Below are 25367 nucleotides of genomic sequence, written 5' to 3' on the forward strand. Positions count from 1 at the left end.
ACATATGGAAACCGGTTCTGGAAAAGCCATAAAATATTAAAGGCCAGGAGGTGGTGGCGTGCCTTTAATTCCAGCAACTTGGGAGGCAGAGGCAGGCGGATCTCCAAGTTCCAGGCCAGCTCTATATAGTGAGTCCTAGGATTGCCAAGGCTAAACAGAAACCCTGTCTCTAAAACCAAAAGTAGGGGTTGGGGATTTAGCTCAGTGGTAGAGCGCTTGCCTAGCAAGCGCAAAAAGTGGAAAGCTCAGTCACCATAGCTATCCAAGTACTGGGTCCTCAGAGGACATGAGCTGATTCAGATTACAGATGGAGCAAGGTCAGGGGGGCTGTTTGTTCCCAAGACTTCTAAAGCTCTCATGCATTGTACAACACATACCCTCCCGACCCTCTCTGGTTAGTAAAAGTACTGAGTGGGCTGCGTCTGTGTGAATGGTTTGTGTGTGTGTGTGTGTGTGTGTGTGAATGTTTTTGAAGCTCTCTGCATACTGTTCTGCCCACTTAAATACATGCATACATACATTTTGCCTTTATAGGCATTGGTGTTTTGCCTACATGTATGTGTCAGATCTTCTGGAATAACCCAGTGCCTTCAATCACTGAGCTATCTCTCCAGCCCCCACTTCATATATAATTTTTTTTTTCGGAGCTGGGGACCGAACCCAGGGCCTTGCGTTTGCTAGGCAAGCGCTCTACCACTGAGCTAAACCCCCAACCTATATAATTTTTTTAATGGTAGAATTTAGTCGGGGTAGTGGCACAAGCCTTAATGCATAATCTTATGTAGCTTAAGCTGGCTTTGAACTTGCTGTTGTGTAGCTGAGAATAGTCTTGAGTGGATCCTCCTGCCCCTGCCTCCAAGTGCTGGGATTACAGCCTAGTACCACAGCCTGGCTCCACTGATCTAGCAGCTCTGAAGTGGTCCCAGAAGAGATGGTAGGTGGGAAACAAGGAATTGACTAAGCTTTGTTGTTTCCCTTTAATCGGCTTCATCCTTAAGTCCTAATTCACGCCTTAGAGAGGCAGATGCCTAAGGCTCTGTCCATCCAGCCTAGCCTAATCAGGGTGCCCCATGTCCCAGTGAGATTCCCTAGCTCAAAGAAAAGGGAAGTAGCCTGAAGAAGGACATCCAAGGCTGACTTCTGGCCTCCACAGGCATCAAATGAACAAGGTCTGGGACTACTGCTTAGTGGGGAAGCATGTGGGCAGCACTTCAGGAAGCCTTAGATTCAACTCTCAGCACCTCAAAAAGGAAAACCTTAAAGATCAAGCATAGAGCTGGGGTGCAAATGAATGTAAAGTGATGAGTTGTAAAGAGACTGCCTGTCATGTGCAGGGCCTCATAGTTCCCTAAGCTTATACATAATTCACTGCAGCAAAGTATAAAGCAAGCAACTGTTTTTTATTGAAGTGAAGTCCACATAGCAAAAACCCTTTGATACAGTAGTATTTAATATTCTGCACTACGGACAATCACTTCCTCTTTCTGACCTCAAGTCTTCCAATTCCCTACAGCGGAACTCAAGACTCCTTTAACAGCTTCTGTGTAGTCAGAGCCTGGCAAGCACCAGTTTGCTCTTATCTTTGTGAATTCATACATTATGGGTACATTATGCAGGTGGGATCAAACCTGTCCTTGTGTCTCGCTCTTTCAGTCAGGGTGTCCGTGACCAAACACCCTCACATACTGCTTTCACTCCATGGCTGCACATGTCTCTCTGTGCACACAGTGTATTTACATGTTCGCTCTGCAGAACAAACATCTACAGTTTTTCTATATTTGGCTATGATGAAAAGGCTTTGCCTAGCATGCATAAAGCAAGCGCCAGGTTCAATCCCAAGCCCAACCAAAAAGAACATTAATCAAGTGCTTTTCCTTTAGAATCTTTTGTAGTTTAGACTGGCCTCCAATTTGCTATGTAGCCAAAGCTGACCTTGAACTTCTGATCCCACTTGCCTTTACCTTTACGCATATTTAAAAGTTTTCTTTGCTTACAGAACTTCTAAAGGGAGGCAGGACAGTATTGCTGGGTCATATGGTAATCAGACAGGCACAATGAGTACTGACTTACCTTAGCGATAACCAGAGAAAATTGTAAAAAACAAAAAAATATTTTTCCCTTCTCTTTCGAGACAGGGTTTACTTTGTTAAAAGCCCTGACTGTTCTAGAACTCACTCTGTAGACCAGGCTGGCCTTGAACTCAGAGAACTGCCTGCCTCTGCCTCCCAAGTGCTGGGATTAAAGGGATGCACTACCCTGCCCAGACTCTTTTTGTAGCCCAGGCTGAACTGGAACTTGTGACCTTCCTGCTTCAGCCTCCTGAGAACTGGGACAACAGGAGACACCCCATGCCTCGCTCTGTACCGACTTTAAAGGATTTCGGTACTGTTTACTGCAGAGGACAAGCCGGACACCTGTGGTATCCAAGAGTTCTACTGTCTCCACATCCTGGAAAGTGGCCAACTTTAAATTTAACAAATATAATTTACTCTAAATCAACAATAACAAATGAAGTGCGAGTTCAAACTCATCCTGTGTCTCCACACAGAAACTTGCCATCAAGAAGGCAGAGTGAGCACTGACCTACTGGAGATGACCAAAGCTAACTGCAAACGCTGCAGAGTAAGGGAAGCAAAACTAAAGCCCTTGCTAACCACACCCAAGAGCAGCCAGGGACTCCTGAGAGCTGGTTCACATGGAGTAAGAATCCTGGGAAGAAAAGGGGCAATGCTGACTTCCAAACAGGGTAGAACCAGGGTGCTGGGCCTGGTACAGTTGCATCAGAGCAGCTGCAGACTGCAGAGCACAGCTGGGCTAGGGCAGGTGCTCTGTACAGACTGCACCCCAGCTTGGGTGCCAACTAACAAATGGTCACCTTAGGAAACACTCCCCACGCCCCCCGCAAAGAACCCTTCCTAGGTCTTCTTCACATTCCCAAGGCAGTTATAGCCATAAAACACAATGCACCATAGGCCTTTGCGAAACCCTGAGATTTGTTGTTTTCCTTTGTGTTTTGAGAGAGGGTCTCATTATGTACCTCTGGCTGGCCCAGAACTCACAAAAATGTAATTACTTCTGCCTCCCTAGTGTTAAGATTAAAGGTGCGGACAAACCACCTTGCCCTGTCTTAATGTGTACGTGCGTGTTCCTTTACCCACGTGTTTTCTATGACTGTTTGCTGGTCTGACAGGGTAGAGGTACATTTTTTTTTTTTTTTTTAGGTAGACTACATTTCCAAATTGGAGAGGACAAAGGCCTCTGGTGTGGCTTCCTGCTTCAGCACTCCAGTCAGGAGGAACTCAGGAGAGAGGAGGGGTAGCCCCAGGCGAGATGCAATAGCACATCGAGGTAGGTCTTCAGTGCACGTTATGACAACTCTGTGAAGCTGTGAGGAGAGCAAAGGAGGAACCTTGAAACAGATGCAGGACCCATTTAGCAGTCACAGAACACACACACACACACACACACACACACACACACACACACACACACACACACACGGAGAGTCAACAGAACACACACACACACACACACACACACACACGGAGAGTCAATCAAACAGCTCCACCAACCTTCCCCTTTCCTTGAAAAAGGTTTCATATAACTAACCCAAGCTGGCCTAAAATTTACTATGTAGTTAAGGATGATCTTGAACTTCTGATCCTCTTGTCTCCACCCGCAGAATGCTGGGATCACAGGTTTGTGTTCTGTGCTTAGGCATCAAGCCCAGAGTTTTACAGATGCTAGGAAGCAGGCTGCCAACCATTCCCAGCCCCCACTGCAGCTTTCTATAATAATTTGCATGAGACACAGAATCTAGTGGGATAAGATAAAAAGTAATACAAACAAGGGAACACAGAAAAATTCTGACTGAGGGATACTCTCAGGGACAGCTGGCCTCCTCCCTGCTGGGAAGTCAATTCCTACAAAGGCAGGGGGTGGAGTGGGGCCAAGGGGCAGTATACAGTAAGAGAATCAGGAAATACAATAAATACATGGGCTTTATATGAACTTCAGCTTTTCGTTTTTAAGAAATGGAGGTTTGGGACTGGAAAGATGGCTCAGTGGTTAAGAGCACTGTCAGCTCTTCCAGAGGTCCTGAGTTCAATTCCCAGCAACCACATGTTGGCTCACGACCACCTGTAATGAGATCTGCTGCCCTCTTCTGGTGTGTCTGAAGATAGCTACAGTGTACTCACATATATGAAATAAATAATCTTAAAAAAACAACAACAAGGGGCTGGGGATTTAGCTCAGTGGTAGAGCGCTTACCTAGGAAGCGCAAGGCCCTGGGTTCGGTCCCCAGCTCCGAAAAAAAGAACCAAAAAAAAAAAAAAAAAGACACTGTTAAAAAAAAAAAAAAAAAAACAACAATAAACAACAAAAATTTAGCCCTCTCAAAAAACAAAATAAAAACTAAAGAAAAAATAGTTCACCTATATTTAGGTTAAGACAGAGATTCTTTTTTTGTTTGGTTGGTTTTTTTTAAAAAATTTATTTATATGTAAGTACACTGTAGCTATCTTCAGACACACCAGTAGAGGGCATCAGATTTCATTACAGGTGGTTATGAGCCAACATGTGGTTGCTGGGATTTAAACTCAGGACCTCTAGAAGAGCAGTCAGTGCTCTTAACCACTGAGCCATCTCTCTAGCCCAAGACAGAGATTCTTAACCTGTGGGTCACAACCCCTTTATTTATTTATTTATTTTTTAGAGCTGAGGACCAAACGCAGGGCCTTGTGGTTGCTAAGCAAGCGCTCTATCACAGAGCTAAATCCCCAACCCCAACCTGTGGGTTACAACCCCTTTAGGGGAGATAAACAACCCTTTTACAAGAATCGCCTAAAACCATTGAAAAATACAAAGATTTACACAACAGTTTATAATAGCAGCAAAACTACAGTTATAAAAGTGGCAACAAAAATAATTTTATGGTTTGTATCTTATCCCGCTAGATTCTGTGTCTCATGCAAATAATTATAAAAGCTGCAGAGGGGGCTGGGAATGGAGCTGGGTTGACAGCCTGCTTCCTAGCATCTGTAAAACTCTGGGCTTGATACCTAAGCACCTGTCATCACAACATAAGGACTGCATTAAAGGGGTGCCCGACTACAGAATTTAAAAAGAAAGAACAACAGAAAGGTAACATAACTGAAACTACTAACTATGGGTACAAAGCAAAATATATGTGTTTTTCACTGGAGTTTGATTCCTAGTACCTACATGGCAGCTCACAACAAGATGTAACTCCAGTCTCAGGGGATCCAATACCCTCCATTCTCTTCTGACTTTTAACAGCACCAAGTGCACAAACAGTGCAGACATCCATTCAGGCAAAGCATCCACACAGGCCAAATAAATGAGTCTTTGTCTTTGTTTTCTTTTGAGACATCGTCCTATGTAGTCCTGACTGTATATATAGACCAGGATGGCCTCAAATTCAAAGATCTTCCTGCCACTGCTTCCTGAGTGCTGGGATCACCACTACGGCCAGCTCAATAAATAAATCTTAATAAATCAATTACTTAAATAAATATGAGGTAACTATTATTGGAATAGAGTGAAAAAACGAATCTGTAAAGTATCAACACACATAAAAATTTATATATGTGTGTGTGTGTGGGGTGTGTGTGTGTGTGTGTGTGTGTGTGTGTGTGTGACAAAGGCAGGTGCCCATGAAAGCCAAGCCAAAAGGGGATTTTGATTTCTCCAGCACCTCTTCTCTGTGTGTAAGTAGATTAAAAAATGTTGGGGTGAGGGTGGGTAAGAGAGTCATATGCAGTCCCGGCTGGTTTACATTGAGCATACACCTAGAACTTTTCTTCCTTATGCTATACGTGTGGCACCATATGTGGCTTGAACTTTAAAACAACAGAGCCTTTGAAAAGGGTTAAACTTGGGGGTTGGGGATTTAGCTCAGTGGTAGAGCGCTTGCCTAGCAAGCGCAAGGCCCTGAAGCGCAAGGCCCTGGGTTCAGTCCCCAGCTCCGAAAAAAAGAAAAAAAAAAAAAAAAAAAAAAAGAAAAGGGTTAAACTTTAAAACAACAGAGTCCTTTGGCACCAGGATCTTTTCCTTTTTTCCCTCATTCTTGTTACTCTTTCCCTCCATCATTCCTCCAACCCTTTCTCATCCCCACTTCCTTTCCAGCTGTTCTCCCCCCACCCCCACCCGCTCCGGCTCATCATACCTTGTAGGAATGGGGCATGCTGGGCAGGACAGTGCCTCCACAGCAGCTGATGATCTCTCCCATCTGAGGTGGAGGTGGCTGCACTCCAGGGGTCACATGAATCTCATAGTCCTAAGAAAGGAATGGTGGAGACAGATGCCTGCAGTGACAGGCCAAAAGCCACTGGGAACCTGCTAGGGGTACAGGGGATAGGACTGCAACGTGGTGCAGAAGACAGCCTCTCACCTCCAGTAGTCTTCGTTCCCGAGCCCGGCTCAGGGAATCCCGAAGGCTGAAGCTAAAATTCTTCTCTTGTTCAGGATCAGTCACCAAGTAGTCATCAGGCGGCAAGAAGCAACCAGCCTTTCGGGACTAAGAGGAAGAACAGGCAGAACTGTTTTTTATCTGAAGAGAACTTACTGTGTCTTGTTTGTCCTTCCCATTCCTCAGGACTGACCCCAAGACTTCAAGCATGCAGGGCAAGTGCTCTACCACTGAGTCATCCCAGCCCTTACGGTATTTCCTCAAAGCAGCCCACTGCCTCACTAACACAATTCTACATCTCCTCCCTCCCACTCCTTCTTTGGAGGCTAAACGAGCAGTCCTTTCCAGCCACGCATCATCTTCTGGCTTACCTGATAGAGCCAGTTCAGGGACAGGATGGGAATTCCCTTCCCCACGGCACACAAGAACTTGACTGTCCTGCGGATGCGATCAGTAACCAAGTGGGAGGCCTCATTTACTGAGCTGGCCAGACTGCCTCCTAGAGCCAGCACTGCACGCTCTCCACGAGAATCCACCACTCCTGTGAACAGTACCTGGGGCAGGGGATGGGGTGCAAAGATGGTCACAGCAACCCATACTAGCAGCATAGCGCCCATCCACCAATCCTTGGCCCTTGTTTCCTACCTTGGGGGCTGCTGCTTCCTGGTTAGGCTTAGTTCGCCGGCTTCGAGTTGGGTTTCCCTGGGTTTCCCCCTCTGCAGGGTCCCTCTTTCTCTTGCCTGGTGTTGGAATTGCTGTCTCCTGAGGCTGAAAAACATCTCAGTGGGCATCTCTGAGCCCTGTAGCCCTTGCTCCTAGCTAGGGAGACCCCAGCTCTCCTCTTACCTCTTCCTTCACTTGTATTTCTCCAGGATCTTCTTCCTTGACGACTACAGTTTTCTGGGTGACTTGTCTTCGGGGACGTTTTTGATGGGGTGAATCTGTGGTAATGGAAGGCTTCTTTTGGATTCCAGAAGCCGTAGGAATGGGCTTCATTATGCATCGAGGGAATGGCAGACTCATCAGGAGTGGTTGTAATGAACTCACCTGCTTCTGATGCTCCTGAGCTTTGGCTGGCTGAAGACTGGGGTTCAGGTTCAGCGGGGGTAGAGTAAGACTTAGGACCAACAGGAGCTGTGCGGGAGCCCTGCTTCCCAGTAGCCCTTCGCCTCCTTTGGTGACTGGTTTGTGGAACTGGCTCCAGGGTAAGAGGCTGGGCTATGAGGACAGGAGGCTTGAGTTCAGGGGTAGTGGAAACTGGGGAAGCACTTACGGGTGAAGATTGTAGTGTTAAGCTCTGACCTGTCACCTTAGAGGTAACAAGGTGGTCTGTAGAGGTGGGAGGCTCAAAATCAGGTGCCACTGGCCCAACTGATTCCAAACCTTCAGTGGAGGGTTTATGTGTCCTTCCCCGAGTGACCAGAGCTGTGGGCTTGGGGGTAGGCTGTTTTTTAGAAGTGGAAGGCTGGAGTGCAGGGGTTGTGTAAACACTTGCTTCAGGAGTCCTGACAGACCTACGTGTCCTGCCCTGAGATGAGGGCTCAGGGGTATCAGACTGTTCTGAGGAAGTGGATGGATGGAATTCAGGGCCAGTTTGGACAACTGGTTCTGGGGTCCTGATAGACTTATTTGACCTACCCCGAGAGGCCCGAGATGTAAGGTTAGGGGTGACAGGCTGTTCTGCAGAGGTAAGAGGCTGCAGTTCAGGACCAGTGGGGACAATTGGTTCTGGGGTCTTGATAGAAGGCTTACTTGATCTACCCCGAGCGGCCCTGGTTTTAGGGATAACAGGCTGTTCTATGGAGGTGAGAGATTCAGAGCCAGTGGGGACAACTGATTCTGGGGTCCTGACAGAAGACTTAGGTGGCCTGCCCCGAGTGGTCCGAGATGTGGATTTAGGTACGACAGGTTGTTCTGTGGAGGTGGGAGGTTGGAGGTCAGGGCCAGTGGAAATAAGTGGTTGTGGGGTCTTGACGGAAGACCTACTTTGCCTACCCCGAGGATTGAGGTTTGAGGTGACAGATTGTTCTGCGGAGGTGAGAGGCTGGGCTTCGGGACCTGTGAGAACTGGTTCAGGCATATTAACAGAGGTACTATGTGCCCTGCCCTCAGTGACCTGAGAAGTGAGGTTTGGAATGCCAGGCTGTTCTGTGGAGGTGGAAGGCTGGAGCTCAGGGCCTGTAGGGACAATCAGTTCTGGGGTCCTGGTAGAGGACCTATTTGCCCTGCCCCGAGTGGGGCGAGATGTTGGCCTAGAAGCAGCAGGCTGGTTTGTGGGGCAGGTAGTATAAGGCTTAAGGGCAGCAGAGGAATGTGGGGAGGGGGTCATCCTGGAGGACCGCCGTGGCCTGACATTAGGCTTTGTGTGAAGAGTCTCAGGAAGGGCTAGCTCAGAAGAAGAAGTGGGAAACATAGGCTGAGGTGTAGATTGCTTTTGGCTCTGAGAGGTGAGGAGACTCTGAGGTGAAGCTGAAGCTTCAGGCACTGGAGAAAACAGGCGATGGTCTGAGGGCTCTGGGTCATCCTGAGGAGGAGAAGGAGAAGCAACTGACAAAAGGCACTAGGAGAGGCAGGCAAGAATCTTGAGTTTTTTCAGTATTTCTGAGGAAGTCATAGCTCATGTAACTCCACCGTCCTCCACTGATTCTTCTATCTTTACTTCCAAGGGCTGTTCACGTGTCAGGTTTGAGTCTACTTATGGTCACAGCACTCACGGGCATGTCTCTTTCTGTAACTTTTCTTAGGCTAGGAACTCCTTGGGGAAGGAAGCAATCTTATGGATACCTTATGGAAGATATCTTATGTGCACTGGTGAGTATGACAACTAAGACATGCCTGGGGCAAAGACGGACAAAACAGAGACCTCTGGGTCAAAAAAGGGAACTATGGGTGGCAGGACACAGGAATGGAAGCCAACTAATGAGTGATGAATAAGAAAACTGGGATCAGGGAGACAGGTCAGTAGGCAAGGCAAGCACCAAGATCTGAATTTCATTTCTAGAACCCAAAGTATAGTGGCATATGCTCAGAATCCCAATGCTAGGGAGGAGACAGGAGGATTCCTGGAACTTGCTGGCAGGCAGTCTAGTCTACTTTAGCATATTCTAAGCCAGTTTGAGAGATCCTGACCATCACCCTGCTAAAAGGCTGGGTAGTCCCTGAACAACAACACAAAGCTGTCACTTGGCTCCCTCATGCACCTCCCCCAAAAACACACCCTCACACACATGCACACATGGACATGTAGTGAACTGGCTGCCGGGGAAGTAGGGCACAAGAGAGCAGCTCACCCCGGAAGCCTTTCCATCTGGCATCATCTGGCAACTTAGGTGGCCTGGTCAGAGAGTAAAGCAAGAGTGGCTGAGCGCTGTGCAGCTGTAGGTCAGACCCTGACTGCCACAAGGACTACATCCCACTTGGCTGCCCCTGCCTCACACTTATCTCTCCGCTGCCTCCTGGGGCTCAGAGGGTCTCCCTTTCCTCCATCTCCTGGGCTCCCAGAGATTATTGGGGCTGATGCAAGACCCTCAAGATCCTTCACCCCAGCAGGCTTTGGTGTTAGACTGGCAGTTTGCCCTCTCTGTTCATGGCTCCCTTCCTCTGTCTCCCCTCTATCTGGGCTTACTTCTAAACTCCCATTCTCTCTCTGGTTCTGCTTTCTCTGCTTTTCTCTCTCTCTTCTGTGAGTCTTTGGACATCTCCATTTCTACCTCCAAACTCTCCCTCTTCTCTTCAGGGTCCTCGCCAGCCTCTTTTCTGACTGTCTTTAGCTAACACCTTCTTTGACTCTGTCCTCTGTCCCCTGAGTTAGTTCTTTTCCTATCACATCTTCTCTCTCACTGTTTGCTCTTCTTTCCGATTTCCCTCTCCAATGGCTCTCTCTCAGGGGTCACCCTTTCTGCCATTTCCTTTGGTATACCCATGGCTTTCTCCACAGTCTGCATCTCTCTGTCATCAATTCTCAACAGCTCTGTGTGATCTAGGCTGGTAGGGACCGGATGTTGGTGTCCTGGTGGTTCCCCAGGTAGAGATGGTTGAGATCCATGAGCTTCATGGGTGTCAATGGGCTCAGAGGTCTCTGTCTGTTCTCTCAGACAGAACGGCTGTGTAGCCAAGACTTCCCAAGGCACATCCAAGGTATCTGCACCTAAACAAGGATCAGAAAAAGGAGGTAAGTACATGGGTAAACAAAATCACTAAGGCTGAGAACTAGGGCAGACTCACAAACAGCTAAATGGGTTACAAAAGGAAATCTGGGAGTAGGGTAGTGGCTGTAATGTTGCTGCTATTCAGAAGATTATAACCTCATACACAGGCTCCCTCAGGAGGCTCATTTGAAAAACAAGGATTGGGGATGTGGTTTAGGAAAACACTCATCTTAGGAGAATACTCATTTGTCACAGGTAAAACCCTGGGTTCAAACTCTAAGGAGAATGTAGAGGGAAAACCAATTTGAGTCTTTGGGCCAACCTAAATCTCCTGAACTAGAATCAGGATAATCTAGGCAATCTCATTTTTATTTATTTTTTTAACATGTATTTTAAAATTTTCTATTCATACGTATATCATGTGTGTGGGTACACAGAGAGCGATGAATCTCCAGGAGTGGAGTCACCGGTGGTTGCCAGCTGCCTGACATGGGTGCTGAATTCTTGTCCTCTAGAACAACAATGGCCACTCTTAACCATTGAGCCATGCCCATGTTGTTGGATTTTGTTGTTGTTGTTTCTGAGACAAGTTCTCATTTAGTCAAGGCCTCAAACTTTCTATGCAGTCCAGGATGGCCCTGAGCTCCTGCCTCTGTCTCCCAAGTTCTGGGAGACAGTGTGTGTCCCCATGTCTGGTATAAGTTTCTTTTCCTGATGAAATGGAGAACATCAGTAAAATAGGGAAAGAATATGAAAGGCAGGGCTGGGAATACAGCTCAGTTGGGAGAGCTCATCCAGCATTCATGACGTCCTAGTCCATCCCTAGCTGATGACACACACCTATAATCCCGGCACTTGGAAGATCAGCATAGGTAAATCTAACAAGACAGCATATGAAGGATGTGGAGGGAAAAATAAGAAAGGATGCAAGGCTGGGGGTCCAGAGACTTCCGTGTACCTGGAGTCGGGAGGCTGAGATGGGAAGGTCCAGGCTCTTGGGGAAGGCATGGGAAGACTTGGGTAGGCTCATCTTCCAAACTCTGGACAGCTGTAGAAGAAAAGGTGGGCACAACGCAGCTGTCCCAGAATCCCATCCCCCTACTTGGCCACATCGCCTTTCAAGGACCACTGGTCTGATCGCCCAGCTCTCCCTGGCACTCCCATCCAAAGCACACAATGTCCTCACCTCCTGGGTGCTGGCTCTCCCCTTCCACAAAGCACTGGGTGGCTGAAAGGCACAGATCCTCAGGTTCTGGTGGGAAGAGATGAGAGACAAATAAAAATCAACTCATCCCGAAGACTCCTGCAGTTCTCTCCTAAGCCTTATTTAAGGGTCAAACGCAGAGCAGAGGGCAACACTTACCATCACAGCACTCTTTGGCATGCTTGGTCCCGCCCACATGTGCTTCTCTTTCCCTTCCTGTGGGGGTCTGGGCTCCCTCTCTCTGTGGCAGGGTAGGATCCCCTGAAGTATCTGTGCGTACCACCACCTGCTCCACGGGTGCTGCAGGTGACCTGCTCTGAGCCCCGACCTCAAGAGCACTTTTCTGTTCAGAAACAGCTGCAGCACACTCTGTCCCAGCATCTTCCGCTACTGGCTGCTGGCTCATTCTTATGTCTGCCACTGGTGAGGATGAGCCTTCCTGCACAGCTGTTTCCCGGGCTTCCTCAGGAGGCTGGGCTCCCTCTAGAGGCACCTGGTGTTTCTCCCCCAGGGTAACAGATGGCCCTGGGACTTCCTCCTCCACTTGTGCTCTGTTCTTGTCTACCAGAGCAGAGGAGGCCTTCTTTCCCTCTAGATGGCTGCCAGGGGAGCTCATATCCACATCCTCGTCTACATCATTGGGCCTACAGGGAGGCTGGCTCTCTGGCTGTGTGACAGTAAGAGTCTCATCTACATCCATGGGGCTGTCAGGGACAATCTCTCTCTTTCCCCCTGAGGATCCCTCCTCCACGTCAGTGTCACTGTCTCTCCCAGAGGCACTCTGGCTTCGTTCTACAAGGACCTGTGGTTGGGACTTGACCTCCTCTGTGCCTGGCTCTCCACTCCACAAAGCAATTCCTCTCTCCTTCAGACGGGCCAAGGTGAGTGCTGCCGAGACCTCTTCCTCCTCACCCCTCTCCTCCTCGTCTGTATCACTGTTGATCACCATGGCTGTGTGGCTTCTCTCTGGAGGGGCAGCCAGTGCAGTCTTGTCCTCCTCCACATCTGTGTCACTACCAGTTGGGCTGTCCTGCAGATGTGCCACACCACGTGCTCCTGGACCCCCTATACCAACCCCAAGCAGTACTTGGTTCTTCTTCACAGGGACCCTCTCTTCTTCTACGTCCGTATCACTATCCCCAGAACCAGAAGGCTGACGCTCTTCATCCGCTTCTGTGTCACTGTCTTCCCCAAGAGTGGGGCTCCCCTCCACAACTGACCCAACTGGAACCCCTGCACTGCCTGCCTCCTCCTTCATCTTTGTGTCCTTGAACTTGTCCTTGGTAGGCTGAGCCAGTGTGCCAGTTGTCACTCCATTCACTTCAGGCTGCTCAGGCTCCCCTGCGGCACCACTGTTGTCAGCTAAAGAAGATTCCTCTACTCCTGGTTGCTGACCTTGTGATTCATCTGTGTCACTTCCCAAACCAAAGGGTGAAGATGGCCCAGGGACACTTGGGCCTGGAGAAGAGCCCTCTTCATCACTGCAAAGAAAAAGGATCTATACAGTGTGTTTCCTGGCTAGAGACACCCGCTCAGCTGTGAGGACCGTAAAGCAGGCACTGCTGGTAGCTGTTTTCTCCTCCCCACTAAGTACATCAGCAGTACTCATCATGGTTTAATTCAGCTGAGGAAATAATTATGCGAAGGCCCTCAGCTCCACCTTTCAAGGTAATCATCTGCCAGGCAGTGGTGGCCCACGCCTTTAATCCCAGCACTTGGGAGGTAGAGGCAGGTGGATCTCTGAGTTGAAGCCCAGTTCTAGGATACCCAGGGCTACAAAGAGAAACCCTGTCTTAAAAAAATAAATAAAAATAAAAATAATAAAATAAATAAAGTATGTGCTTTGGCTAATAAAAAAAATAAAATAAAATAAAACCCCCCAAGACAAGACAAAACAGAAAACCAATCATCTCTTCAAGATTGACTCCTTGTTCAAAGGCTTAATTGTCTAAAAGCAGGTATGGCGGCTTAACCCTGCAATCTCAATACAGAGTCTGAACCTAGAGGATTACCACGAGTCTGAGACCAGCCTGGGCCACAGAGACTCTGTCTGAAAAATACAAAAACAAAAACAAATGATTCAGGTATCTGGACTTTGGTACCCACCTTTCTGGAACTACTGTTGCTGAAGGGGATGCTGTATTCCTTGATCCATTTGCCACAGACCTTCCAGAAGGAAAATCTGGCAAGAATAAGAAAGAATAAATTGAGTTTATATCAATATCCCTGTCTTTTCACACATATACCCAAGGCACAAACTTACCTCCTTCTTCCTCTGAATCCTCAGCCAACAAAACTCTGGAATTTTGGGATCTTCCCCGTATTCTGGGGGTCTTCTCTATAGTTAGAAGACTCCGAGGGACCAAGGGTGGTGGGACATTCAGGCGATGGTACTGGCAGGGAAAGTCTGCAAACAGAATTAATTCCTGGTCCCTCAGACGATGGCTCACTCCAGGAGCTAGGACCCTAGGAGGCTTTACGATTTGAGTGCCATTGAGGCTCCCACAATCCTGAAGGATAGGGGCTTTGTTCCAAGCTGAGATTTCAATCACTGCGTGCTGTTTGGAGATGGATGGAAAAGGCAGGGCCACAGAGCAGTCAGGGCTTCGACCAACTACATTCTTGCCAAGGTAGAGTGGGAAATCTGAGGATCAGAGAAAAGATATGAGTGTAAGGCCAGAGTCCTGCCCTGAAGATGTTCTGGTTAGATACGCTAACCATTAACAACCAACAACAAACCCTGAGGCAGGGCACGCCAGCACAGAAAAGCATTTATAATGTACCACTCATCAGCAATGTTCTATCTACTCACATTATTTTTGTTTTTTCCCAGCTGCTCAACTGTGAAAACAGAGCGCCCTCACGCATGCTAGCTAAGCAATCTCCCTCTGAGCCATGGCTATAGCTCTTGTTTTGTTTTTTGATTTAGGGTCTTCCATGTAGCCTAGGTTATTTTCAAATTCACTATGTGGCCTAGGTTACCCTCAAATTCTCGAGTCACCTCCTGAGTACAGGGATCAAGAGCAGTAAGCACTTTTAATCACTGAGCCATCTTTTTAGTCCCCACATTGTATTTTTATTTGAAGCTCTTCATTTTCTCTTGACAAAAGAAAATCACTCCTAGAAAATCCAGGTCACCAGCCTTGAACAGTCAACTCAGGTGGCCTCTTTGGCATCCTTTGTAGTACAGTTATTCATATCCCCTTTGAAACCTTCTAACTTCTTCTAATAAGACCCACATTCATACTTTAGCTCCCAATATCCCCTGACCTCGTTCTGGTCCATGGGTACCACTGAAGAATCGCAGCCGCCCTATAGGCTCCACACTATACCCCAAGGATCCACTGGATATTTCTGTCTCTTCCTCTTCTTCAGCATCCCAGTCAATCACCTGAGTGTTTTCCATATCTATAAAGGAAACACATTATCATTGCTCCTGTCAGAAAAAAAATAACTAGAGGTAAACCTGGGTAAATGTGGAAATGATCTCTCTCTCTCTCTCTCTCTCTCTCTCTCTCTCTCTCTCTCTCTCTCTGAGATTGGGCTTCTCTATGTAGCCCTGGTTGTCCTGGAACTCACTTTGTAGACCAGGCTGGCCTCAAACTCAGAGATCCCCTTGCCTCCGCCTCCCAAGTGCTGGGATTAAAGATGTACACAACCATGGGTGATGATTTTCCATCAGTCAGTCATGTAACAATATTGAGGGGTGGGAGAATATGTCAGTGAATAGAATGTTTGGCTAGCCTGTGTGAGACCACATGTTCAACACTTAGTACAACAGTGAGGAAAAAGTCTTTTTTAATAGACATATGTTGGCATCTATCTGTAGTCCCTGCATGTGAGATGATGAAGCAGGAAAATTAAGGACTGGGGACCTTACCAGACAGGATGATGTGCAGCTTTGATTATAGCAATGGAAAGGCAGAGGTAGGCAGGTCTCTATTTGGTCTACATAGCCAGTTCCAGGCCAGCCAGAATCACAGTGAGACCCCCTCCAAAACAGAACAAATAATATATATATATATATATATATATATATATATATATATATATATATATATATACACATATCTATACTTTTGGCCAGGACACAAAGTATACTATTATACAGAAGGGGATATTTTATGTGACTTGATTGCTTGTTTTTAGATACTACAGACTGAATTCATAGAATGTATGTCCTGGATAGACACACCCCATTCAGCTATGAGGACCTTGAAAGCAGGCACTGCTGATAGCTGTTTTCTCATGACACACCAATACAAATGCTCTACCACAGAGCTATATCCCCAGCCCACAGATGGGTAAAAAAAAAAAGATACGCTGGATTGAGGTGGTGTATGCCCAAAGTATGGGAGCAGCTGAAGCAGTGTAATTGCTTGAGTCCAGGACTTCCGGGTTAGCATGGACAACACAGTAAGACCCCATTAAAAACAAAAATAAAAACAGCAAGGTGGTTCTCAGTGGTTAAGAGTACTGCTTGCTCTTCCAGAATACCTAGGTTCGGTTCTCAGGACCCACAGAGGGGCTCACAACAGTTCATAACTCAAATTCCAGGGTATCTGACACCCTCCTTGGAACCATGCACTCACCTGTGTGAGGTATGGGTTTTGAGAAACAGTGGTATGTGAAATATACTGTTTCTGGGGCTGGAAAGATGGCTCAGCAGTTAAGAGCACTGACTGCTCTTCCAGAGGTCCTGAGTTCAAATCCCAGCAACCACATGGCTCACAACCATCTGTAATAGGATCTGATGGGACAGTGTATTCACTTTAGAAGATAAATAAATAAAATAAATCTTTAGAAAATACTGTTTTCCTATCCTGTTTTTTTTTTTTCTAACCTGACACACACAGAAGAAAACTAGTGAGGATCAAACTTAGAGTCTTACACATGTTCTAATTTGTAAAAGCCTTTTTACCACTCCCTAATTGATTTCACCATCCACTGTTGAGTACTGTCTTGTATCAGGCATAATAGCCAAATGAGACCAGGAGGTAATACCTCCAAAAATTCATTTGCTCAGAATAACACAGCATGTAAATAGAAATAAAGAGTCACAAAGCCCCTATTTTATGCACTCTCATCAGCAAACCTCAGCTTGAAGGGCAAAGAAGCAGAGAAGCTAACATATAATAAGGCGCTTATATGTTAAACACTATTTTAACACATTAGGTTGACTGACTCATTTATTCTTGGGAAGAAGTACCCTGTAAGGGTAGGGCTGTTTTTTTTTTTTTGTTTTGTTTTTGTTGTTCTTTTTTTTTTTTTCAGATGAGAAACGACAACATAAGATGGGTTAAGGAACCTTTCTAAATCACCCCTAATGTTTTCTCGTATCTGCTAAGTTAACAGAATTAAACTAGATCCTTGGCAAGACCCTATGTCTTCGACATCTCTCTCCGGTGGAATTGCATCTAAATGCCCACCTCCCCTACTCTGGGATCCGTCTTATCTGCTCTACAGTAATTATGCACACCTGGTACGGTTCAGGTATTTGGGCATACATCCTCAAAATGAATCCTGCTCTCACGGCAGCTACACCGCCAGAGTTACTGAAATTAGAGACAGAAATTCAAAATTGCATGGGTGGGTTTTACCTATAAAGATGTCACACATGGAGAGACCGCTGACAGGGAAAGTAGTGTGTACCCCAAGAAGTAAACTCCGTCCTGTCAACCCAGTCGACGCCTACGACCCTTCGCTCCAATTGAAGGGCAACCATCTTTGATGCTCACGCTGGAGTTTGTTCCCTCGTGGCCTAATGTTTCCGTGTCATCAAATGGGCCAGGGCGCCAGTCAAGGATCAGCATAAAAAAAAATCTAAAACCGCAACCCAAATTACCTCCGCCCAGTGACACCTAAGGCACGCCCCTCCCGCCCTCAGGAGGAATCAAAGATGGTAACCGGGGCGCGGGCGGCCGAACTCACCGACTGAATCCGCGCGCGCGCCACCAGTAACGGCCGCTACCCGAGTGGCGGGAGTGCGAATCCCGTAAGAGAGTGGGTTGGCTGATTGGCTCCTGGAACTGTCTTTTACTACTGAAAGCGCGCCGATTGATTCAAAGCCCAAGTAGAAAGCCCCGCCCCCGCCTCGCCCCCTCACAGCTTAAAAGTGTGGCTACCGGCGGGAAACAGGCTGAAGGAAACGCCGACAATCAAGGGGTGTGGCCTGAGAACCCTGCGCCGCGATTGGGTAGCGCCCTGGACCAACGGAATGCTTCCCGCGCAGATTTCCAAACGCCTACCAGAGAGTCTGGCGCCAGTTGCTGGCGGCGGCTAGAAGGGCCCTATCATAGAAGTCATTCCAAGGCCAGAGCGCCCTTCTCGGTCATCCCAGAAATGGCGCCAGCTGACTCAGGAGAAATGAGGGGTTGCGGGATGCAGTCGTGGCGGGAGTCTGCAGATTGGAAAACAGCCCGTAGGCGTGGCACTTTAGAACTCTCCATTGCAGAGGGATTTTATTTCCTTTTGATTGGGATTGCTTACTTCTCTTTTCTTCCACTTATATGTATGTATATATGAATGTATAAAATGACGGACATTTTGAGGGCATCTTCCTAAATGGAAGATCCTAAATAAAGCAAACTGTTTTGCTAGAACCGCAAAACTGTCGTCATCTTTCAAAAGAGGAGAAAGGCAAAATAAAATAATTTATTTCATTATAATAAAGCATGAACGTATTCCTGGAAGGTGGCTTGTATAGTTTAGAGTTCTCTCCCATTGGTTTTCTCAACATATCCACAATAAATCGCCAGACGTTTGAAGCTTTAAGTTGGATGGCTTACCCATGTTCCTACAGTAAATGAAACATTCAAGTAGCATAAAACACTCGCTTCCATTGTTAGCATAGCCAAAGTCGAAATACCGTATTTTTAATGATAAAAGGGTACTAATGCAACTTAAAAATGTTCTTTTATTTAAAAGATGACTTGAGCTATATGTTGATGCATGTCTTTGATTCATTTTCTTCTTTAAGCCAGAGAAGGGGGCTCACTATGTACCTCTGCCTAGAACTAACTTACAAGGTTAGCCTTGAACTCACAGGGATCCTCCTTCCTATCTGGGCCAACACACCTGGCTTACATAATTGTAGATACTGCTTACCAGACCCTTTCCTTTCCTTTGTTTTGTTTTTTTCTCTTTTTTAAAAGAGGCATTTATTTATGTGTATTAGTGGCTTGCTTGGATGTATTTTTGTGTACCACAAACCTGCAGAGTACAGAAGAGGATGTTGAGTCCCCTGGACCTGGAGTTATGGATGGTGGAGAGTTTCTATGTGGGCGATGGGAATTGAACCTGTTCTGAGAACAATAAATGCTCTTAATTGCTGAGCCATCTCTCTGGCCCCAAATATGTTTTGTGTCCAAGACAGGCTCTTGTTTTGTCGATCAGGTTAGCCTCCAAAGTGCAAGTATCTTTCTGCCTCCACCTCTCTATTGTTTGGGAGGTAGGGCAGGCACAATCTAATTTTTCCTTTCTATTTGTTCACTTAGAGACTAAACCTAAAGCTGTGCCTCAGGTTGTCCAGGTAGTCTCTAGGTAGCCCAAGCTGACCTTGAACTTCTCTTGCCTTCTAGTCAGGATTCTGGGATTAACCGTGTGAACCACTCCTGCTCTTATTCTAATGAATCATTTTGTATCTCCTTAAAGGTTTGAGGATACTTAGTATTTTTCAAAACCCTGGAAAGAAAAGCTTACGAGCTCTGACTTGGGCCCATTCAATTCCCATCTTCCCTCTCAGTTCCAGGACATTGCCACAGACTCACCTAATGAATAAAATCAACTAACTGGAAAACAAAACACAACAAAAAAACCAACAAAACAAAACAAAACAAAAAGAAACAAACAAACAAAAGCCCTTGCAAGTGTCTGAGATGGAGGCACTATATAAAGACTAGCATTCTCTTAGTCTGTCCACTCCAGTCTATACTGACAAGATGACCAGGATGTCTTCAGTGTCTAAAGGCCCGAATCTCCCAGAGATTTTACACACACCTCCATTCTTTTGGGACATCAGCTCCATGCAGATTCTCCATGATCCTTGCAATTTTGTTTCTCTTTTGAAAACCCCTGAGACACCTCCCATGGAAACAGAAGGGCAATTCTTTCATTCCTGTCTTGGGATCACAAAGAACTAGACACTGTGTATCAGGGAAGGAGCACACAGTTCTCAGGATTTTCCGCTGAGCTGTGCAGTCTGGCCTTCCCAGACCTTCTGCGGTGGGCAGCTGGCAGGGCGTGCCCAACCCACCTTCCAACTCAGGCACCTCAGATCTCATCTAATTACTATATTTCCCCAAACCTCTTTTCGTACAAAATCCTCTCTCAGGAATAGAGGCTAGGAATCGAGAGGTCATTTTTCATGAAAAATAAAATAAAATCACACACACACACACACACACACACACACACACACACACACACACACACACACACACACACACACACACACACACACACACACACACACACACACACGCGCGATACCCCCTAATCCTCCCACAGTACCCACCCATCTTTAACTTCTTTTTGCAGCGTGGACAATAGAGAACTACAACTCCCAAAAAGGACTGCGCTCGCCACTGGCTCAGAGACCAATGGCCGTCTGGCACGTGATCCGCTGGTCTAATCAGCGACTGGTTGGGTAGGCTTTGTCTGCAACCCGAGGCGCCCGCCCATCTCCCGCCCCCGGCCGCGCGAACGCGCGCCCCGCCCTGCGCGCCTTCCCTCCTGCGCTCGCCGGCCTCTTCTGCCTCTTAGAACCTTCCTGCGGTCGTGCTCGCATCTCTCTGCAGCAGCCTCCGGGGCTACGTTCCATCCTATCAGTCTGAGACCAGCCCAGAAGAAAAAAACCAAAAATCCTTAATTATCTTCTTTTGCTCGGTACCTACATTGGGACCATCAAAAAAAAATTATTACAGTAAACCGTAGCCATGAGGGAAATCGTGCACATCCAGGCCGGACAGTGTGGCAACCAGATCGGTGCTAAGGTAAGAATTTTATAATTTTAGATGAAATATGTAAGGATGAGATATCTGTGTTAATCGTGAGCAATGCTAACGGGGCGTTTGCATTCTCCGCTCGTCAGATTTGGCCCCTCAAAGTTTTGTACGTATAAATATAACCCATATTTGTAGCTAGCGTTCTAATATTGAGAAAATGTTTTTCTTGGCACATCTTCGGAAAGCTATTAAGAGACGCTTTTGAGTTCGGGGAAAAGGAGAGGCTGGGGGACTCTAAAGAACTGGTATTAAAAGGGGTTTTCTAACGGTCCGAGGACAGGAGGGATGCGGAAACGATCCGAGACAAAGCCGAGGCGAGGTTTTCCCCTTGCGCCACCCCCACCCCGCCTGGAGGGCCCTACTGGAACAGAATGGAGGGGGAAGGGGCGAGGTTTGGCGGGCAGCTGCAGAGATGCCCCGGTGCGCATTACCTCAACAAAGGCTTGGATACTCCATAGAACCCGCCTTCCCAAGGCTTTTTTTAGATTATGATTCTATGTAGGGCACTACTTTTACTTTTCATTGCCCTTAAAAGAGGTCTTAGGGTGTGAGCGGACAGAAAGTGTGAGCTTTTCAAGTATGTGAGAGACTGTCGGGGAGATTAAGGAGAGAGAAAGAAGGAAGGGAATAAAGATCGGAGGCCATGGGGTTTTTAAAAATTTTCCCCCCGTTTGCGGGCAATTGCCCTGTAGCGGGGGAGGGGGAGGGAGGAAGTGCGGCCGCTACATTGCAGCCGAAGGGTGGGACCCTCTTGGGGGCGGGGCTGGAGCCCCTGGCGCGCAGGGACAATGCGGCCCGGGCCCGCGGGGGCGCACTGGCCCCGCCCCTCGAGCTAGGCCCCGCCCGCACTGCTCCCGCCTTTGTGGTTTGCTGTAGGAGCGGCCCGCCACCGCAGTCACGTGGAGCGCGTAAGGGGTGGGCGACTGCAGTGGCCGCACCTTTCTCCCCCAACCCTCTTTTGTGCTGGCCAGGAAGGGCGGTGCCTGGCTTCAGGAACCAAACCTAGGTGCTGAGCCAAGTAGGTGGGCGCCAATCCGCCCATGTAGATGCTTACAGTCCCCGGCCCTTTGAATCGCCCGTCATCCGTCCTATCCACTAAGGTTGTAACCTTCCGGGGCGTAGGCTCCTCGGTAGAGGGTTCCGCAAGCAGATAACGGAATTGCAGTGTCTGCACCACAGCTTCGTTTGAGCATGTCTGGAATCGAAATGAGGGGCGGGCGGCATCCCTTAGGACTTGAGCCATTGAGGCCTCACTGCTCTCTTCCTTATGCAGTTCTGGGAGGTGATAAGCGATGAACACGGCATCGACCCCACCGGCACCTACCACGGAGACAGCGACTTGCAGCTGGACCGAATCTCTGTGTACTACAATGAAGCTACAGGTGAGGGAAGAAATCCCGATTCTTCTGCGTGCCCCCCTATTGAGACAGGGACCCCATTCATCACTGGCCGCCCTGGAACTCACATAGATCGGTCTACCTTCCAAGTGTTGGGTTTAAAGGCAGCATCACCACCCTGTTTTCCCACACTTGGGTATCAGTTACCCCTCTGTGAGACTCCCATTTTTCCCCCCTTACACACACACCTTATGGGGCTGAAGGTTGGCTCTACTGCCACCAGGTGGTAGTGCCTGGAATGACAACTTTAGTGATATGTGGCTGATTTCTCCACCCCAAATTTGAGCTATTTCATCGCTGATCGAACATCTTGAATACTTGTAGGTGGCAAGTATGTCCCTCGAGCTATCTTAGTGGATCTAGAACCCGGGACTATGGACTCCGTTCGCTCAGGTCCTTTTGGCCAGATCTTCAGACCGGACAACTTTGTTTTTGGTGAGTTATGTGGAACGGATTCCCATGTGTCCCCCAGTGGGATTATTTCAAACGTTGAAAGATTAAGAAGTATTGTGTTTCTCTCATATGTGATTAGGCTTTTTAAATTTTTCCCCCTTATTACATTCCAGGTCAGTCTGGGGCAGGCAACAACTGGGCTAAGGGTCACTACACAGAGGGAGCTGAGCTGGTTGACTCTGTCTTGGATGTGGTGCGGAAGGAGGCGGAGAGCTGTGACTGCCTGCAAGGCTTTCAGCTGACCCATTCGCTGGGTGGAGGCACGGGCTCTGGCATGGGCACCCTGCTCATCAGCAAGATTCGAGAAGAATACCCCGACCGCATCATGAACACCTTCAGCGTGGTGCCCTCACCCAAAGTGTCTGACACCGTGGTTGAGCCCTACAACGCCACCCTGTCCGTCCACCAGTTGGTAGAGAACACAGATGAGACCTACTGCATTGACAACGAGGCCCTCTACGACATCTGCTTCCGTACCCTTAAGCTCACCACGCCAACCTACGGAGACCTGAACCATCTCGTCTCTGCCACCATGAGCGGTGTCACCACCTGCCTCCGTTTCCCGGGCCAGCTGAACGCCGACCTTCGGAAGCTGGCTGTCAACATGGTGCCCTTCCCGCGTCTCCACTTCTTTATGCCTGGCTTTGCCCCTCTCACCAGCCGTGGAAGCCAGCAGTACCGGGCCCTCACTGTGCCTGAACTCACCCAGCAGGTCTTCGACGCCAAGAACATGATGGCCGCCTGTGACCCACGCCACGGCCGGTACCTCACGGTTGCGGCTGTCTTCCGTGGACGGATGTCCATGAAGGAGGTAGATGAGCAAATGCTCAACGTGCAGAATAAGAATAGCAGCTACTTCGTGGAATGGATCCCCAACAACGTCAAGACGGCTGTCTGTGACATCCCACCGCGAGGCCTCAAGATGGCAGTCACCTTCATCGGAAACAGCACGGCCATCCAGGAGCTCTTCAAGCGCATCTCTGAGCAGTTTACGGCAATGTTCCGTCGGAAGGCTTTCCTCCACTGGTACACGGGTGAGGGCATGGACGAGATGGAGTTCACCGAAGCTGAGAGCAACATGAATGACCTCGTCTCTGAGTATCAGCAGTACCAGGACGCCACCGCAGAAGAGGAAGAGGATTTCGGAGAGGAGGCAGAAGAAGAGGCCTAAGGCGGAAGCCCTGCGTCACCTCAGGCTGCTTAGTTCCCTTAGCTTTTTTCCAACTGCCCTTTGTTTCTTTCTGCTGCCTCTGTCCTGTTTTTGTTCCGTTTTGTTTTCTCATTGGGGGGTAAACGGTGCCTGGCACGTGGCAGGCGCTCAATAAATATTTCTTTGTGGAATGTCTCCTTTCTCTTTCCGATCTGACATTCTGAGCGTTAACCCTGTGCTTCCTCCTGGTACCCATTTCTTTATTATGACTGTCCAGTTAATATTCTTCCAATATATTCTCCAGGAACCAGCGTTCGGCTCCAGACCCGGGGTAGAACCCAGCCCAGTTCTAAGAACTCAAGAGAGTAGCCACCATCTTAAAGCAAAGTAGCGGGTGGGGAAAAGGTGGGTAGAGGAGATGCTACTTAGGGGGTGGGATTTTCCAGTCAGGGCCATTTAGACACGGGAATCGCTGAGGCTTTCAGTCGATGGGGCTTTCTTTTTTCCCTGCTTCATCTCTCGGCCTCAGGAGAGGTATTAACAGTATTATCACCATTTATATCCTAGCTGTCCTGAGCCAAATCTGCCATTGGAGGTGTCTTCCCTGTGTTGGTTCTCCAAGGGACGTTGCATGGGGATTTGTGGGGGCAGGGCAGCAAGGCCTTGTTCTCTAAATGTCCAGAAACACTCTAATTACCATTTCCACCTGGGTGCCTCACACACTCCCCAGAGGGGAGGTAACATCTCTGCCCCATTTCCCTCCTGTTCCTTGGCTTGGTCATTCCCTACCTTTCTATTTTGTGTTAAACTTGGCTTTTTTTTTTTTTTTCATATTGAAAAGATGACATTGCCCCGAGAGCCAAAAATAAATGGGAATTGGAAAAAAAAAAAGGTGTGAGGCTGCGTGCTCATTCAGGGGCAGGTAAAGTTGCTGGTGGAGACAAGGGTCCCAGGTTGAATTATACTGTTCCTGAGGTCGTGTGGATGGATGTCACAAAACTTACAAAACCTTCTAAGCGAGCAGGCTATCCTAGAAGAACCAACCAAATCTTCGTTTTGAATTTCTGGTGTTAGGGTCTGAACATTGCCCTGGGTGCTATGTAAATGCTCTTATCGTTGAGCTGCATCCAATTACGTGTCTAATCTGCTCAGGCTGCCTATAACTAGGTGATTCTCTTGCTCCTGCCTTTCCAATGGCTGAGGTTCTTTCAGGCCTGGGGACCACTGAGTGATACCCACAGCTCTCCAGGGGAAAAGGTATGTCTGATTGGACATAACCTCTAACTGACAGCACTCAGCAGAGGGTTGTGGGTTCAAAGCTACCCACAATCCTGAAAGCAGCCCCTCACGCCCATCGTCAACCCTCTAGCACAGTACATCCCACATCCCTCTGGGGTGATGGGGTGATTTACCTGTAGTCAGACCATTCTAAGAGACTTGCTCAGGCTGTCTTCCATTTCCTTGTCAGTACCACAGGCTAAACCTACCACACCTACCGGCATTGGGTATAAGTAGTGGCTCTGGTTTTAATATGTAGAACAGGGTGTTTGAGGGGTACGCATGGATACCACACCATT

The 25367-nt window shown here is 47.9% G+C and overlaps 2 protein-coding genes across 5 annotated transcripts; one reads left to right on the forward strand and one right to left on the reverse strand.

The window, feature by feature from the left end:
- Nucleotides 1-1381: 1381 nt before the first annotated feature.
- Mdc1 (mediator of DNA damage checkpoint 1) lies at nt 1382-17887 on the reverse strand. 4 transcript variants are annotated; one of them, XM_087597301.1, is made up of 17 exons: nt 17386-17586; nt 15056-15193; nt 14049-14429; nt 13892-13967; nt 11945-13266; nt 11768-11833; nt 11540-11629; nt 10353-10580; nt 9724-9767; nt 8429-8957; nt 7481-7651; nt 7280-7374; nt 7079-7201; nt 6805-6987; nt 6416-6541; nt 6191-6301; nt 1382-3385 (listed from the first exon to the last, which is right to left on the reverse strand). In XM_087597301.1, exons 1-17 carry the CDS (start codon nt 17402-17404, stop codon nt 3227-3229), a joined length of 3861 nt encoding a protein of 1286 aa, XP_087453427.1. In that variant the 5' UTR covers nt 17405-17586; the 3' UTR covers nt 1382-3226.
- A 2638-nt stretch (nt 17888-20525) lies between these two features.
- Tubb5 (tubulin, beta 5 class I) lies at nt 20526-24670 on the forward strand. Its single transcript, NM_173102.2, is given in 4 exon segments — nt 20526-20778; nt 22064-22172; nt 22512-22622; nt 22754-24670. Coding segments are annotated over 4 exon segments (1335 nt in total). The 5' UTR covers nt 20526-20721; the 3' UTR covers nt 23812-24670.
- The last annotated feature ends 697 nt before the right edge of the window (nt 24671-25367 follow it).

This window comes from Rattus norvegicus, chromosome 20 (assembly GCF_021556685.1).
Source record: "Rattus norvegicus strain SHRSP/BbbUtx chromosome 20, alternate assembly SHRSP_T2T, whole genome shotgun sequence".
NCBI classification, from domain to species: domain Eukaryota; kingdom Metazoa; phylum Chordata; class Mammalia; order Rodentia; family Muridae; genus Rattus; species Rattus norvegicus.

Coding starts and splice junctions, on each gene's coding strand:
- Mdc1 (XM_087597299.1), bottom strand. Junction 10,581..11,539: donor TCTCAGCCTCCCGACTCCAG/GTACACGGAAGT, acceptor ATCCTTGTTTAG/GTGCAGATACCTTGGATGTG. Junction 8,958..9,723: donor CAGATGGAAAGGCTTCCGGG/GTGAGCTGCTCT, acceptor TCTCCTCCTCAG/GATGACCCAGAGCCCTCAGA.